This window comes from Balaenoptera borealis (genome assembly GCF_965194805.1).
Source record: "Balaenoptera borealis genome assembly, chromosome: 1".
Classification (NCBI taxonomy): domain Eukaryota; kingdom Metazoa; phylum Chordata; class Mammalia; order Artiodactyla; family Balaenopteridae; genus Balaenoptera; species Balaenoptera borealis.
Genome location: NC_138860.1, coordinates 18,772,139 through 18,790,030, shown reverse-complemented (window position 1 = coordinate 18,790,030; position 17,892 = coordinate 18,772,139). Strand labels below are relative to the sequence as shown.

Here is a 17,892-nt window from a genome sequence, read left to right as displayed (position 1 = left end):
GCTACAGAGAAATTCCTATGAAGAGGTGAAGATAACTGCTCTGATCTAAGTATCTCTCATGTTTCAGACCTTGAACCACCAGTTTCCTGTTTCTTCTCTGTTGGAGTACTTCTTTTCCGTAACTCCTACTGAATTTAAAATTGCCCTAAATCTTTCTGATTAAAAAGCAAAACACAACCACGAATGTAACAAAAAAGATTTCTACTGAGCTCCTCTCCCCCTCTGTGTCTCGTAGTTACTATGGCGTCTTCAAAAAACTAGTCATGCTTTCTGAGAGAGTGGTCAGCCCTCCTCGCCTCTCTGCTTCCTATTTTGCGTTCTCCCTCACGCTGCTTCTGCCTCCACCGCACCACTGTTCTCACAGAGCTCACGCTGCCACTCCTGCCCAGAGCTAACTTCTTCGTTCCTTGTCTCACCATAGCTCTCTGCTGCAGTTCTGCTGCTGTAACACGTTTCTCCTGTTTACTAAAATTACTCTCGTGACTTGCCCTGCTACCTTTCTGCCTCTTTTTCTCCGTCACGTGTCTCCCACTGGCTTCCCTCCCTTGGCCTGCTTCTTAGACATCAGTGCTCAGTGTCCCTACTTGGTCCTCTTCTTAGGCTCCCTGATCAGCCTCATCTCACCCCACGGTTTCAAATTGCATTAATAGGATGATGACTCCAACATTTTTATCGCCCAGTCTGACCTCTAGACCTCTATTCCAACTGCATCCTGGATTTTCTTGAGTGTTCCTCAGCATTTCAGGGCCGCCTGTCTCAGAAACCTCATTTCACTCTCGACTCCCAGACCTGTTCCTCCTACAGTACTTCCTGCCTGAAAGGTCAGTGTTACCAAAATGGACCCAGTAACCTAAACCAGAACCCCAAGAGTCCTCCCAGTCAGCCCCTCCAGCACCCCAGCAGCCCTTATCAGTTGGCTGTAAAACATATGGCTACGACCTCTGATGTCTCTTGGGTCCACCCTGTCACAGATCTGTATTGCCTTCTTGCCTGTTGCCTCTTATGCTGATTACTATACTGGCCTCCAGTTTCATCTCCAGGCCAGATTCCACATTTCCACAGGCTTTTTTTTTTTTTTCTAGTGTGCAGTTTATTAAGATGTTTTTCTTCCCCTTAAAATCCCTTCGTGACTCACCATCAATCACTAACAGGATAAAATGTAAACCCTTTAGCCTATTCTGGTTCAGCCTACCTGTCTCCAGTCTCCTTTTCAACCAATCCAGCAGAGTCCTTTGCAACCTAACCATTTGGGGTTTCCTAAAAACAACACGCTATTTCTCACCTCTGGCCCTTTGCCTGAAATGCCTTTTATCCCTCATTTCTAGTCTACTTGGTATAGATCCTTATTTCAGGGCCCTGCTCTAATATGCTTTCCCACTTGGTAGTGATAAATATACCAATAAAGGGCAAAGCTTCAAAAAGAGGACTTGAAATTCGAGCTGTGTTTTGAAGGGTGAGTAGAATTTTAATAAATAGAAGAGGAAGAACATTCCAGGCAGAAGGAACAGCATATGCAAAGCCTTTCAAAGTATCTGCTGTGTATGAGAACACAGCAAAACTGTCCTTAAGTTGGTGAGAAATTGTCAAATGAAAGATTAAATACAGCATGCTTTCAAGATCAATGTTTTGAGCATGTGTATTCATATGCCTAGCTTAATGAGATAAATATCTGGGCCACACTTTTGTACTCAGAATCAGTATTTCTTATTGATCTATGGCAGTTCAGGATGCTTTATCTTGTTTTTCTGCCCTTAGTAGCTGTGTAAGCTCCCTATTCCTTCAGTTGTAAAATGGAGACGAAGTCTAATACCTATTTCATAGTTATTCTACCTTATGAAGTACTCAGAACAATACCTAGCACATAATAATAGCTAATGTTAGTTATGGCAGTGTTGCAGGGTCACCTGGAAGTTGCTCCTTGTATACAGCTCTAGTGAACAGTTATTACCTTAGTGCCTAGGGGTTTTTTTTTGGTTTTTGTTTTTCTGCAAACTAACAAATGCTTTAATGGACAAGGGTTTTTTTAGCCAGTCCCTGACAAAAGCCTGAAAAGTAGATCAAAGACTCATAACCACATTTTGTTCTGTAGCCCCTGGCCATTTTGGAGGTGGCCATCTCTGACGCAAAGATAAATCCCCAGGCTATTTTTTGAAGCTTCAGATAAGTAGAGCTGATCACAGAAAAGCTTGACCTTTGCTCCTTTAAGGGAATCCACTGTTTAAAGGAACTCTACAGTAAGTAGTTATGCTAAGGAAGGAATCCTTCACCCCAAATCTACATGTGATAACTTGTCTATTTTCTTAAATTGAGGTTCAGCTAAAATATCAGAACTCTTTCAGAGACCTTAAGCATGGTGGTGTTTTTCAAGAGGGTGTATAAACCTGACTCCAAACAATATCCTTTAAGAAATAATCACCATTTTTTACTTGCAGACCACAGCCACTAACTAGATACCCGACTGACGGCCACAAAAGTAATTGTGTGCCTAGCGTTCGTGGTTTGCAAAAAGAAACAAGTCAAGGTGTATTTACTACTGGCTCTGCTCACTGGGATTTCCGGTATAGATCACATGTTAGCAATCTCTAGTTTATCCATGACAGTGTGTTTAAAATAGTTCCTGGACTGCCCTGGTGGTGTAGTGGTTAAGAATCCGCCTACCAATGCAGGGGACACGGGTTTGATCCCTGTTCCGGGAAGATTCCACATGCTGCGGAGCTACGGAGCCCACACGCCGCAACTACTGAAGTCCTCTAGCTCTAGGGCCCACGTGCCGCAACTACTGAGCCTGCAAGCCACAACTACTGAGCCCACGTACGGCAACTACTGAAGCCCGTGCGCCTAGAGCCTGTGCTCCACAACAAGAGAAGCCACCGCAATGAGAAGCCCGTGCACCGCAACGAAGAGTAGCCCCCGCTCGACGCAACTACAGAAAGCCCGCGCACAGCAATGAAGACCCAACACAGACCAAAAAAAAAAAAGTTCCTAATTATGCCAGTAAGTCACATGAAGCCCTTATGAGAATTGGACAGTAACAGCAACTCATTTGGCTGCTACTGGAGAGGCTTCGAGTCTTAAGATCAGCAGCAGTGGAACACTCCATAAGACAAGCAGAAACAAGGCATTATGGCTAGAGAGTGTGGCTGTGTCACCCTACTTATATTTGATTTTAGTTATAAATATTGACACTAGTCATTTGTCATATAACTATGGTGTTCAGCGGCTGTCAGGAGAATCAAAAGTTTGGGGAGGCAGCTACCCCTACCCTGTTATTTTCAAACATATCTTTGGCCCTTTGTCATTTTTACTACGTCTAGAAAAGGCTAGCCATTTATTTCTTTAATAAATTGAGTGCTCGCTCCGTACAAAGTGCCAGAGCAGACAGTAGTGAGTTAAACCAAACATGCTTTTTCCCTTTCTTGGCTTTATCTCCTCAAAGTTGTTCTATTTTAGGTGGAAAATCAGGCAATCAAGTGGACACGGAGATGGAGCAATGGTAGGAGGCCATTGCCTAGTGACAATGACACTGACACGTCATGAGATGATCCTTGCCAATAGTAGCACACTGAGAACTACCCTACACGTGAGATGTTAACAGCTGGAAAATTAAACTACCCTATTCTGCCACACCCATCAGGCTTAATACAACAAATACAAACACATTTCTATGGCTCAGTAGGTGATGTTAAACCAGTGGCTTTGTTCAACTTTACTGGAAGATTTAAGAGCTTGGAACATCAATAGTACTGAAATGATATAAAAAGATCCTATTAAATAAGTCTCTCGTAATAGGGGTATTTCAAATATATTTTAAGTATGTCACCAAAACCAAATTTTGTGATTGAGAAATACCTGCTGAATGAGTGAGGAGCTTGGGGTTTAACAGGCTGGTGACAGTGTTCGCATGGGGGTTACTTTATATGTGCTAAATAGGTAATCGGATTATATTTCCCTCATTCATTCATTTTCTCCACTCTCCTGGACAATTATTTCATAACTTTTTTCTCCTGGGATTTTCCATACTTCCCCCTTCTGACTTTTGGTTGATCATCTTGATTTCTATTTCATTAAGATAGAGAAAATATGAACAGAACCCGCAGAACCCTCCACTACATCTACCCCACTCATATGTCCGTATATCCTCCTTCTCTGCTGTTTCAGACGAACCGTCTTCTTTTTTTTAAATTTATTTTATTGAAGTATAGTATATGATTTACAATGTTGTGTTAATTTCTGCTGTACAGCAAAGTGACCCAGTTATACTCTTTTTCATATTCTTTTCCATAATGGTTTATCCCAGGATATTGAATGTAGTTCCCTGTGCTGTACAGTAGGACCTTGTTGTTTATCCATCCTATAGATAATAGTTTGCATCTGCTAATCCCAAACTCCCAATACTTCCCTTCCCCCTCCCCCTTGGCAACCACAAGTCTGTTCTCTATGTCTGTGAGTCTGTTTCATAGCTATGTTCATTTGTGTCTTATTTTAGATTCCACATATAAGTGATATCATATGGTATTTATCTTTCTCTTTCTGACTTAGTATGGTAATCTCTAGGTCCATCCATGTTGCTGCAAATGGCATTATTTCATTCTTTCTTAAGGTTGAGTGATATTCCATTGTATATATGTACCACATCTTCTTTATCCATTCTTCTGTCGATGGACATGTAGGTTGTTTCCATGTCTTGGCTATTGTGAATAGTGCTGCTAGGAACATAGGGGTACATGAATCTTTTTGAATTATGTTTTTGTCCCTATGTATGCCCAGGAGTGAGATTGCTGGGTCATATGGTAGCTCTATTTTTAGCTTTTTAAGGACCCTCCACACTGTTCTCCACAGGGCCGCACCAATTTACACTCCCACCAACAGTGTAGGAGGGTTCCCTTTTCCCCACACCCACTCGAGCATTCGTTATTTGTAGATTTTTTAATGATGGCCATTCTGACCGGTGTGAGGTGATATCACATTGTAGTTTTGATTTGCATTTCTCTAATAATTAGCGATGTAGAGCATTTTTCATGTGCTTGCTGGTCATCTGTATGTCTTCTTTGGAGAAATGTCTATTTAGGCAGATGAAATTCTCATAGCAAAGGGCAAACCGTCCTCTTGTGCACTTGTCCTCTCATCCCCTCTGGCCTTCTCAATGGTGGCACTTCAGCAACCCTCCCCATGTGTCATCACATCTTCTTTCACTACTGGATCTTTCCATCAGCTTACAAATGTGCTGCTATCTTCCCCAACCTAAAAATACCCTTTCTTGGCTCCATATTCCTTTTGCTTTACCGTAAAATTCCTTGAAAGAATTGTCTGTACTTGCCATCTCTGATTTCTCCTCTCTGTTCTCTTAAACCCACTTCATGTTTGCCCTCTTGCTAAGGTTGCCAATGGCCTCCATGTGGTTAAATCCAGTTGTCATTCCCAGTCCTCATGTTTCTTGCCCTCTCAACATTTGACTCAGCTAGTTCTCTCCTCTTTTTTTTTTTTAACATCTTTATTGGAGTATAATTGCTTTACAATGGTGTGTTAGTTTCTGCTTTATAACAAAGTGAATCAGTTATACATATTCATATGTTCCCATATCTCTTCCCTCTTGCGTCTCCCTCCCTCCCACCCTCCCTATCCCACCCCTCTAGGTGGTCACAGAGCACCGAGCTGATCTCCCTGTGCTATGCGGCTACTTCCCACTAGGTATCTATTTTACGCTTGGTAGTGTATATATGTCCATGCCACTCTCTCACTTTGTCACAGCTTACCCTTCCCCCTCCCCATACCCTCAAGTCCATTCTCTAGTAGGTCTGTGTCTTTATTCCCATCTTGCCCCTAGGTTCTTCATGACCATTTTTTTTTTCTTAGATTCCATATGTATGTGTTAGCATACTGTATTTGTTTTTCTCTTTCTGACTTACTTCACTCTCTATGACAGACTCTGGGTCCATCCACCTCACTACAAAAAACTCAATTTCGTTTTTTTTATGGCTGAGTAACATTCCATTGTATATATGTGCCACATCTTCTTTATCCATTCATCTGTTGATGGACACTTAGGTTGCTTCCATGTCCTGGCTATTGCAAATAGAGCTAAAATGAACATTGTGGTACATGACTCTTTTTGAATTATGGTTTTCTCAGGGTATATGCCCAGTAGTAGATTGCTGGGTCGTATGGTAGTTCTATTTTTAGTTTTTTAAGGAACCTCCATACTGTTCTCCATAGTGGCTGTATCAATTTACATTCCCACCAACAGTGTAAGAGTGTTCCCTTTTCTCCACACCCTCTCCAGCATTTATTGTTTGTAGATTTTTTGAGGATGGCCATTCTGACCGGTGTGAGATGATATCTCATTGTAGTTTTGATTTGCATTTCTCTAATGATTAATGATGTTGAGCATTCTTTCATGTGTTTGTTGGCAGTGTGTATATCTTCTTTGGAGAAATGTCTATTTAGGTCTTCTGCCCATTTTTGGATTGGGTTGTTTGCTTTTTTGATATTGAGCTGCATGAGCTGCTTGTAAATTTTGGAGATTAATCCTTTCTCCTCCTCGTTGAAGCACATTCTTTCTTGGCCTTCAGAATACTTTACTCTCCAATTTTCCCTTTCATTCCTCTGGTCCCTCCCTCTTATCTATTTGTATCTTCTTTTTCTATTTTCTCTCATTTCCTTGGTTATCTCAGGCAGTCTTATGGCTTTTAAATCTGTATATTGTCAATTCTCAAGATCATGTATTCCCAGCTTATCCATCTCCTCTGAACTCCAGACCCCCTTGTTTAACTCCCTACTTAGCACTTCAACTTGGCTGTCTAATAGATACACCAAAAGACATCATTTCCACCTCTTGCTCCCACTCTGTTCCTACAACTGTCACCTTTGTTTTACCTTCATCTCAGTTGCAATGGCATTCTTCTAGGCCAAAACCCTTAGTGTCACCTTGACTGTTCTCTTTCTCTCGTACCTCACATCCAATTGCTCAGCCAATGCTGTTGACTCTAACTTCAAATATATCCTGGATATATTCAGGGCCCTGGGATTGCTTTAATGCTCTGCTGTTGCTGTGTTGAAACTTTGAATAAGGAAAAAAATTTAATTGTGATAAAATAACAAAGTTTATCATCTTAATCATTTTTAAGTGTACACTTCAGTGTTGAGTATGTTTACACTGTTGGGCAACCAATCACCAGATCTTTTTCATCTTGTAAAACTGAAACTCAAAACCCTTTAAGCAACAACTCCCTCACGCCCTCCTCCACTCAGCCCCTGGCTACCATCATTCTACTTTCTGTTTCTATGAATTTGACTATGTTAGATAGCCCATATAATTGGTATCACACAACATGTCTTTTTGTGACTGGCTTATTTCACAGGGCATAATAATGTCCTCAAGTTTCTTCTATGTTGTAACATGTGTCAAAGTTTCCTTCCTTTTTAAGATGAAATAATATTCCATTGTATGTATAGATCACATTTTGTTTATCCTTTCTTCTGTCAATGGACACTTGAGTTTCTTCCATCTCTTGGCTATTGAGAATAGTGCTGCTGTGAACACAGGTGTACAAATATCCCTTTGAGACTCTGCTTTCAATTCTTTTGAATATATACCCAGAAGTGGGATTACTGGATCATATGACACTTCTATTTTCAATTGTTTGAGGAACTGCCATACTGTTTTCCATAGTGGCTGCACCATTTAAAAACTCAATAATTTTTGAACAAAGGATCCTGCACTGCCATTGTACTAGAACCATGAGTTATATAGCTGGTTCTGCCTGGATATTCCCACTTCCTACCTGGTCTAAGTCGCCCATACTTTCTTTAGATTATTGCCAACAGCCCCCTAACTGGTACCTCTGCCCCATGGAATCTCAACATGGGATCCAATTATTCTTTTAAAACATAAATTAGATCTTGTCATTCTTCTCCATAATCTCCCGTCTCAGGACCCCACATGATCTGCCCCCTTCCTCCATCACCTCCGTGACTTCATATTCTATTTCTCTCCCTCAGTCACTCCTCCTCAACCGTGCTGAACTCTTTGGGTGGTCCTTGAACTTCCTATGCCCATTGCTTCCTCTGCCTAGAAAGATCTTCTTCAGATGTCTTCATGGCCCAGTTTCTTACCTCCTTTACTCAAAGAACATCTCAGTAAATTCGTCCCTGACCACTTTATTTAAAATTACAAACTCACCCCTTTGCCAACACTCTATCCCTCTTCTGTGCTTCATTTGTCTCCATCATTTTTTATTACCAGCTGACATTCAATATGTTTTATGATCTATTTTGTTCATTACCTGTGTCTTCCCCCATTAGAATGTAAGCTTCATAACGGCAGGGATTTTTCTCTGTTTTGGTCACTGCTGTCTCCCCAGAGACTAGAACTGTGTTTGACATGTAGGAACTCAGTATTTGTTGCATGAATGGATAAACGAGATAGTCTTAGTGCAATAATTTTTACAACCAGGTTGTATTAGAAGTCTCACTGTTAGAATATCAGCTGAATTGGAGATTATTTATGAGATGCTAAGGAAATTATTAAGGCTGCATCTAAAGTATCAGGTTTTAGTCAAAGTCAGTGCATTAGTCTAAGTTCTCCAGATAAATAGAACCAATTGGATGTGTCTATAAATATAGACTTATTCAAAGGAATTGGCTCACATGATTATGAAGGCTGAGAAGGTCCCAAGATCTATGTGGTGAGCAGGAGACTCAGGAGAACCACTGGTGTAGTTCTAGCCCACAGGCTCGAGACGTAGGAAGAGTTGATCTTTCGGTTTGAGCCTGAAGGTAAGAAAAAGCCAATGTCCCAGCTTGAAGGCAGTCAGTAAGAGGAATCCTCCCTCACTTGCAGGAGGGTCAGCCAGTTTCTTCTGTTCAAGCCTTCAACTGATTGGACGAGGCCCACCGACATTAAGGATGACAATCTGTTTTACTCAGTCTACTGACTCAAATGTTAATCTCATCCAAAAACACCCTCACAGACACACTCACAATAATGTTTGACCAAATGTCTGGGCACCTGGAAGCTCAGTGAATTTGACATATAAAATTAACCATCAGGGATTTTTCTGTAAACCTACATCGTTGGAAATGCCTCATAGATTAACTGTGTGGTTTCCTTTACTCATAGAACTAACTACCTGTTAGGTCTGTGGGAAAGAACTACAAGACAGAGCTGCCAAGTAAACTATGAAAAACCTAACAGTCAAACTTTTTATCTTAGGTATTGGCATATCCCAATGATCTGTACTGTTCTAGGGTGTGATGGCTTAGGAGTGAATATGATTTGAACCTAATACATTTTTAGAGGGTGTCAAATTCAGAATCAGGCAGATCCATCTCCTGACCCTAAACATGGTCCTAAAGTAGATCGCTTGAGGAAATTGGATCCCAAAGATTACAGGTGGGGAATTTTGAAGTGTGTCCATATTTCATTGGAGATCAAAGAAGCCTAACTAAAAGAATTGTGGGCTGACTCACACGATAACTTCTTTTTGAAAGGGCTATTTTATCTTGAAGATTATGAGTTTGGAGGAACTAAGGTGATTGGCAGTGGAAAGAATCAGAACATGTGAAATTCCTTAAAAATTTATTGACTTAAATAATTTTGTCTGTGTTACACATAATTAAAAAAAAAACCTTTAAAAAAATTAACCATCATAGTCAGACTTCAAATTCAGAAAATATTGGGTATAGTAATTTCACTATATTTATTTAAAGGATTGACTGTAGGCATCTACTCAAAACAATAGAGGCTGCTACTGTTTTAGATGTTCGGGAACTGGTAAACAACCTTTAAGGGTTATAAGTGACAGATGATAAGATTAAAAACAAAAAAATTTCCTTGCATCAGTTAAATCAAGTAATTAGAATTTGGCCTTCTTCCTGAAACTAACTGGGGTTATGTCTTTAGGTCCTCCAGTTTAAAGGTATTATATCTTTCCTGAACATGAGGAATGTTTTTCTTGTCTTATTTATGGAGAACGTTTGGAAGTAGGGTGCTTGTTCATTCCAGATCAGTGGGCAAGGCAATAGAAAAAAAATCACCCTAGCTTCTTCTTTGTCTTTCACTTACTGTAGCTCTAATGTCTGGATTAGTGACCCTAGAATATTCCCTGTTCCATGCAGTAAACAGAATTCAAAACCATTTACACAGCAGGTCAACAAGATATGATTGTTTACGTCAAATACCGGAGCAGTTATTGCAAACTTGGAGCGTGGAATCTGAGAAGGCCACAGCTATGTGTGAGTTTTTGCGTGTTTCAGACACAGAGGGTCTTAACTTCTGTAACGATACACCAAAAACAAATAAACAAAAGAAAGCCCTCAAGTTATATCTGGAAGTCAGTGTCTTCGACTGTAAGTCCCCACTCACGTGACATGTCTTGCTTAATTGCCCTTTAAACTGTTTTATGGCTTTATAGCAGCCCGTAAAAGGTGATTTCCAAATATGACAGGCGCTGTAAAGGCTGAAGGGGAGAGTTATCCAGGAACTGTAATCACTACATCTGTAGCTGCTCCCCTAAGAGCTCAGCCTTCCCAGGAAAGGGAGAGGGGCCGTGGAGAGCAGGGCGCCATGGGGCGATACTCAGGGAGAAGCTTCCGTTTAATCCTCATGTGCCTTGTGAGTGTCCTCCTTTTCGTGATGGAGCTGGTGATCTCCCACATAGGCAACTCCCTCTCGTTGGCCTCCGATGCTTTCGCCGTCCTTTCCCACTTAATCTCCATGATCATCGGTCTTTTTGGCGTAAGGGCCAGCAGCATAAAACAGCACCGGAAGAGCACGTTTGGCTTTCTTCGGGCAGATGTCGTGGGAGCATTTGGCAACTCCATTTTTGCCGTGGCCCTGATGTTCGGCATCCTGGTTGAAGCCATCAAAAGGTATATTGACCCCCAGAAGACAGAGGCTCCACTGCTGGTTCTCAGCGCTGGAGTCATAGGGCTGCTCTTCAATGTTCTTAACTATGTCATCTTCTTGGACTGCTGTTACTGCGCGGCCCCAGGGCCCCAGGGAGACGCTGAAACAGGTAAACGGCTCCGCAGATGTTGTAGTTGGGTCAGAGTCCTGGCAGGTGCTATCTTAGGGGGCCCCTGGGGGTGCTATGGACAGAGGCCCCATTCATTTGATCGCCCTCTCGTCCCCCGGACTTTACTAAAGGTCTTTCTCCAAAGAGTCGCTTTCAGTCCAAAGTTCCTTATGAGCTGGGTGGCAGCTGGCCACATGGGGGTCTTTTTTAGTCACAGGGAATTAGAAAATATGCAGACAGGTAGACAGGGTGAAAGGCACTAAACTGCGGCCATAGAGGGAGCACTTTGAAAGTGGAGGTGCCATTGAAAGCAGTCTGCTTTAATTAGTGACTCATTTTTGTTTACCCAGACATGACACGACTATGTTTGAGTTTAAAAATAATATTTTAATGTCTCCTAAAAATAGGTTCAAAAAATACTGGGGTACATAGCCAGCTCCCATGGAGCAAAGGAGCAAACAGTTGGTTAGGCAGATCAACTCTTGGGAATATATTCAAGGAATGTGATGTAAAAGGGAGAGAGAAAATAAAGCAGATGATCTAGTAAACTTAGCTCTTTTTTCTGAATGGAAATATTTGTATTTATTTATTGTAGACATCTGTCCTGTTTGAGAAAAAGGAAAGCTTATTTACATGTGAATCTTTAGGAGGGACTTAAGAGTGGGTACAAAACTCATTGGGTCATCGGTCAAAAGACTGGGTTAAATCTTGGAAGAGAACAATAAATCGAAAAAAAACAAATCCAAAAGATAAATTATTAGATGGAACCATGTTTCTTCAGTGCCACAAAAGGAATTTTAAAAATATATGTTAAAAGCTTCTTGCAGAAGAGCAATTCCCAGTGCTTTTTAAGGAGTCGTGTAGCATGAACAGACCAGGTCCAAATCATGGTTCTCCTACAGGGCAGCTGTCAAATTACTTCACCTGGCTGTTTACCCACCTGTAATGTGGAGTCAATAAGGACTCAATGGGAATCTAAGTGTCTAGCACTCAATAGGCACTTGGTATAGACTAGTTATTGTTTTTTAAAGAAGCCACAATGCAAGCCTTTGAATTATGTGATCACCCAGTATCACTGAATTCTAATTGCTCATCTGGATTTTAAGAAATTTAAAGATTTTTCTTATTTGATGCTGAAAAGTTTTCTCTCACTAGTCAGGGCATCATATAACTCAGCCCAGGGACCTCAGAGTAAGAGTTTGCATCTTTTATTGCATTCCTCCTGTCTTTCCTGCCATTGTAAACTTTCTCAGCTGGGAGCAGTCCTTTATTCTATCTTGGTCTAAGTTCTCCTGTTGGTAGAATGTATGTTATGAGAATCCCTACAGTATGTGTTAAGTATAAAAGGGAACAGACAAGAAACTAGAGTCTGTATCTTTATTTGATTTAATGAATCAGTTAGGACCTCATCTTTTGTAAAAGACAATAATTAGTTAACTTGAGATTTTATGCCTTGTTTACATTAGTCATCATGCAAAAATTACTCCTTGAGGTTCCAGATCATAAAATTCACATATTTGATACAGGAAAAAAATATTTACTGCTAAGTATAAGTTTAAGGCAAGGAAGCTGATCAAACCCATGGTTAGTATTGACAATGGTAGTGTCACCATTACTAAACTTGTGTTTTTAGTTCTAATTTTGTCTTTACTCTAGACATATGATATTTACCTGCGTATAGCAAAAGCAATTTAGGCAAAGAGTTTGACTCTTTGACCAATGCAAAAATTGGTAGACAGCCATAGTTCTTTTTTTTATAAATTGAATTATTATCAGGTAGATGTTAGTTCAGCCCTTGTTTGGGAAGCAGTGCTTTCCAATGTTTATGTCTATGCTCAGATAACAAGAGTCTTAAAGACAAATATTTCACCCTGACCATATGGGTTTCTACTGCCTTAATTCCAGATTATCTATCTTCTCCTGAAGTGTTTGATGCTGTATAGTATTCTACTTTAAATAATTAAAATGATAGGTACTATATACACATATAGATAATGCTTTAAGATTTATGTTCTATGTTTAAATTATTATTTTAGGTACTATACACACATATAGCTAATGCTTTAAGGTCCATGTTCTTATGTTAAAATTATTATTTTGGCAGCTTTTGGTATTGCTGAATTCTTCTATTAGAAATTTTAGAGTATTTAAACCCTCCAAGTGATTTTAGGATAGCTGCTTAGCTTCTTAGCATTTATGTCTCGAGCTATGTATTTATCGCTTTCACTAAAATACACATTTTGATATCCTTCCCATCACCTAAATAAGCTTAAGGAGTAAATATTTGGCATAGATACATCTTATTTATTGACATTAACCCAATTATCTCCCAGTGTAAGAAAAAATGTGATTAATCCATACATATTGCTTTAAACCAGGAGGTGTAAAATATGAAGAAAAAATGATTCTTGATTTCAAAAGATTCAACCCAAATTTAGGATAAAGATTTTCTATATATCTAAATTTTAGCTCGAAGCATTTTGAAGTACCTAAAAACTAAAGAACTGTGGTACCTCCTGATTTAGTGATCAGGATCAAATAATCCATCACTTTTTTTGGTGGGATCTGTGGCCAAATAGAATTTTTTACTTAACAAGCCTTCAGTCTCTCCCGGTTCTGTGGGTCTTTTACATGTTTTGCTTTGTCTGGTGTAGGAATTGATACGAGTTATATTTTATGTCTGAGATCACAGAAGAGTAAGAAATAAGACCACTAATTTATTTTAAATATTAGCAAAACAGACTGTATATACTGTAAAGACTTTAAACATCTCTGGGACTCATGGAGTGAGATAAGTTGGAGAATCAGACAGAGGGGGGCAGAAATTTAAAAAATCACCTGGGAGAAAAGAATGTCTGGAAGATTTAGTTGAGACAGGGAGTCTGGAAGCCTTAGATCAGTAGCTAGCCAGTGGGTGTCCATCTCCGACAGGAAAAGGCGATGGTGGAGCAGATTTGGCTAAAGTAAAAAGCAAAATGAAAAAAGTAGAAATTGCGAGCACGAAAGAAAAAAGCAAACAAAATAGGTTTAAAGTCCAAAATTTGGATGGCTATATGTGTGAGTGTATTCGGGGGAAGAGCGTTATAAATGTGTTTGGGGAAGAGGAAGAGGGGTGAAAACAACATGTCGATTCAGATCCTAGGAAATACGGGGCACCCACTACCTTCTTTCTCTAGATTCAGGGACGAAACTTGCTTTGTTTGCATTTTTCCTACTCCTTGTTTACTTTATTAGATTTACCTTGACTTTCACATATCTTTTATGTTTGCATTTTCTTTTTGATTATTTTTCAGGCTTGAGTTTTCTTTAAAATTTAATGGACAGAATTCTCTTTGCCCTTGACTTGCATTTGAACAAATACTGTGCTGTACATTGGCTTTTATTTTAAACCAAAGGTAATTTCGTGCAGCTCTGTCCTGGACAGGCTTGCCATGTACAACAATTTAGATCTAAAATATCTGTTTGTATTTAAAAAATTTTTTTAACAAAATACCTTTCCTGTGTATTTATTTACATTAATTTTGTTTGGTTTCCAAACTGTTTTCTTTCCCTCTCTCTCCCTGTCTCTCTCTTTCTCTCTCTCTCACCACCTTTCTGGCATTACATTTCCCCAGCCAACCTGCTAGAGGCAGTGTCAGCTCAGTAATCAGCAAAGTTTGTTGCCGGGGAGGCTTTTAACAGGCTTCTGATTAGCTACTCTCGCAAGCTTCTCGTTGACTCAGTGCTATAGCCTAATGGGAACATTTTACACGGACAGTCCTGTAGACACTGAAAGTAACTCGCTTTCCTTTTAGAGCAAATTTTATCCAGAGACAAGCAAAGTAGGCAGGGCTCCGAGGGTTTAGGAGGAGCAAGGTGGGCTGGGGGGTGGGGCGGGGGGGCGGAACTGTCTGCCTCTGTCCCGGCAGCAAGTCACGGAGTAAGTTAGAGATAAGAAACTTCACAAGTGAAGGCGACTTTTCAAACCAGAAAGGGGAAGAAGGCTTTCTAGATATTGGTTCCCTGAGTACTCTTTCTACTTCAGAGGCAGGATTGGAATGATTGGGTGTTTGCAATAATTATTAAACAGTTTTAGGAAGCATGATGCTTAATTCCCAGAAGCTGTTACTTTCTTGTTTGTCCATATCTGACACTCACTGTTGTTTTCCAAGCGTTTTGAACAGTTCACTTCCACAGGAGCACTCAGTGGTAAGTATACACCCACCCACCACAGATCACAGCATCTATTCCAAAACAGGTGCTCTTATGTCTCTTTCTGTACGTTCAGGCCAGCTTGCGTACCCCCTCACCTCTCTTGCTGCCCAGGGACTGGGTTCTGGGTCAGTTATAGGGACCGAGTAAGAAAGATTAAAGGAAGACTGAAAAATAGGTGCCGTTCCATGGTTTAAAAAAAAAAAAAAAAAATTATTATTTTTTTCTGGCTGCTTTGGGTCTTCATTGCTGCGTGCAGGCTTTCTCTAGTTGCAGTGAGTGGGGGCTATTATTTGTTGCGGTGCGCGGGCTTCTCACTGTGGTGGCTTCTCTTGTTGCGGAGCATGGGCTCTAGGCGCACGGGCTTCAGTAGTTGTGGCACGCGGGCTCTAGAGCGCAGGCTCAGTAGTTGTGGCGCACGGGCTTAGTTGTTCCGTGCCATGTGGGATTTTCCTGGACCAGGGATCGAACCTGTGTCCCCTGCATTGGCAGGCGGATTCTTAACCACTGCGCCACCAGGGAAGTCCCTGTTTCATGTTTGTGAAATAAATTCAACCGAAGAAAAAAAAGGAAGATAAAGAAACCAGCTCCCTGTTCTCAGCCATATTTTTCTAATATGCAGAGGCCACTCTGTCTGACACCTGAGTTAAATCTTAATGAAAACCAAGTCTTTCTTGACATCTGTGAGTTGTCAGGTGCTGTGAAAGTCTAGGGAGAATAATCACAGCAGCATATCACATACGTTTGGAGCATTATATGTTTTGTGAAATGATTAGCGAGAAAGAATACTTGCTATTTCTACTTTTTCAGATAAGAAAACAGAAACAGTGTCAGGACCACAATCATGCAGCGAGTTAATGGAAGAGGACAAAGACTTAGAAGGTTTAATTATAAAACCTACTCTGCTTGACCAAAGAAAGAAAAAAAAAATCATGGACAGTGAAAACTTATTTGGAAATAATCACAAAATTGCATGTCAAAAAGTGCAAATTAATACACCACCAATTGATCCTAATTCCAGTAGCTAAATGACCTCCAGAAAGTTACTTCAACTTACTAAACCTCAGTTTCTTTATCTGTAAAGCGGGGAATTATCTATCTCCTAAGGGTGTTGTGAGGATGAAAGGATATAGCGTGTATAAACTGCTCAACATGGCACTTGGTGGTGGTGGTTGGTAGTGATTATCCAAGGGCTGAAGGGACAAGAAAAAAGGAAATGTTAGTAAGATCCCTCTGTGGACAGGTCCTTGCCTACTCCACATCCACGGACCGGCAGCTGACCTCATCCCGGGCCAACACACACAACGGTTTGCTGTTGGTCATAGGTATGGTCCATACAGATCCGTCGCCATTCCTGGAAAACCTCACAAAGCACATGTCTTCCTGATGACAGGTTAGTGGCATCTTTAGTGGTGTGACCCAGCAGGAGCAGGAACTGTAACAGGAAAATACAGGTTCTGGAGCTTCTTCCCTCTTTCACTGGGTCTGACCCTGGAGAAGACACTTGATCATTATGAGCCTCACCTCAGGTATCATTACACCTATTTTAAGGAATCTCCATGCTTTTCTTTTGATAAATAATAATACCTTCACGATGCATTATTTTTCAAAGGGCTCTCGTAAATGTTGCATTCCTCATCTTCAGTGCTCAAGATAGCACTTTGTAGAAGGGCATTACTTATATTTTTCAACTGTTAAAGATTATATATTTTAAACTGTTGTAATGGTATTAACATGTCAACATATCACTCATTAAAATAATGCAAATGTAGCTCGTATTTCCAAGTCACATATTTACCAGTTACGAATGAAGAAACCGAGACATGAAGTGTTTTTTTTTAAAATAATTTTGACAAATCTTGATGTTTTCAACATTTAGATTTTTAAAAAATTAATTAATTAATTATTTATTTATTTTTGGCTGTGTTGGGTCTTCGTTTCTGTGCGAGGGCTTTCTCTAGTTGCTGAGAGCGGGGGCCACTCTTCATCGCGGTGCGCGGGCCTCTCACTATCGCGGCCTCTCCCGTTGCGGAGCACAGGCTCCAGACGCGCAGGCTCAGTAGTTGTGGCTCACGGGCCCAGTTGCTCCGCGGCATGTGGGATCTTCCCAGACCAGGGCTCCAACCTGTGTCCCCTGCACTAGCATGCAGATTCTCAACCACTGCGCCACCAGGGAAGCCCCTGAAGTGTTTTATAGTTAACCCAAAATTGATGTTAGAACCAAGACTTTGCATTTCCACACCTCTTTTCTGCCATAAGATGGTTTGCCTTTTAAACGTTCTCCTGCAGTTCTGCCTGGTTAGATATTCCTATTTTCCTTACTGAGAGGCTTAATTTTCCAAGAAAGTGGGGTAAAAGTAAGCTTATTATTATTTTTTTCTTTTGGTCAGATGCTTACAAGATATAAAGAATATATTTGTTATTTTTTGCCTCCTTCTTGCTCTTTTGTGGAGACAGTAGTCATTGAGATTTATATAAAACATTGTGTATAACTCCCTCTGATGATTATGACATAGACTAGTTTTGTCATCATTTTTTATAAGAGGCAATGATATCTAGAGACTCCTTTTTCCTAGAAGAATGTCTTCCAACATCTGTGTCCTGCTATTTATTGTCTACATCTGAGAAGGTGTCTTGAGAGAATTTTGAGGGAAGTGATTTTCGATGAACTATATCTGTGGTCTTG

General features: G+C 40.4%; 1 protein-coding gene across 1 annotated transcript in view; it reads left to right on the top strand.

Moving 5' to 3' along the window:
- Positions 1-72: 72 nt before the first annotated feature.
- SLC30A10 (solute carrier family 30 member 10) overlaps positions 73-17,892 on the top strand; it is a 57,950-nt gene continuing 40,130 nt past the window's right edge. The window contains exon 1 of the mRNA XM_082395014.1: positions 73-11,015. Coding sequence (XP_082251140.1) covers positions 10,439-11,015 — 577 coding nt within the window. The 5' untranslated portion in view covers positions 73-10,438. The remainder of the gene's footprint in view (positions 11,016-17,892) is intronic.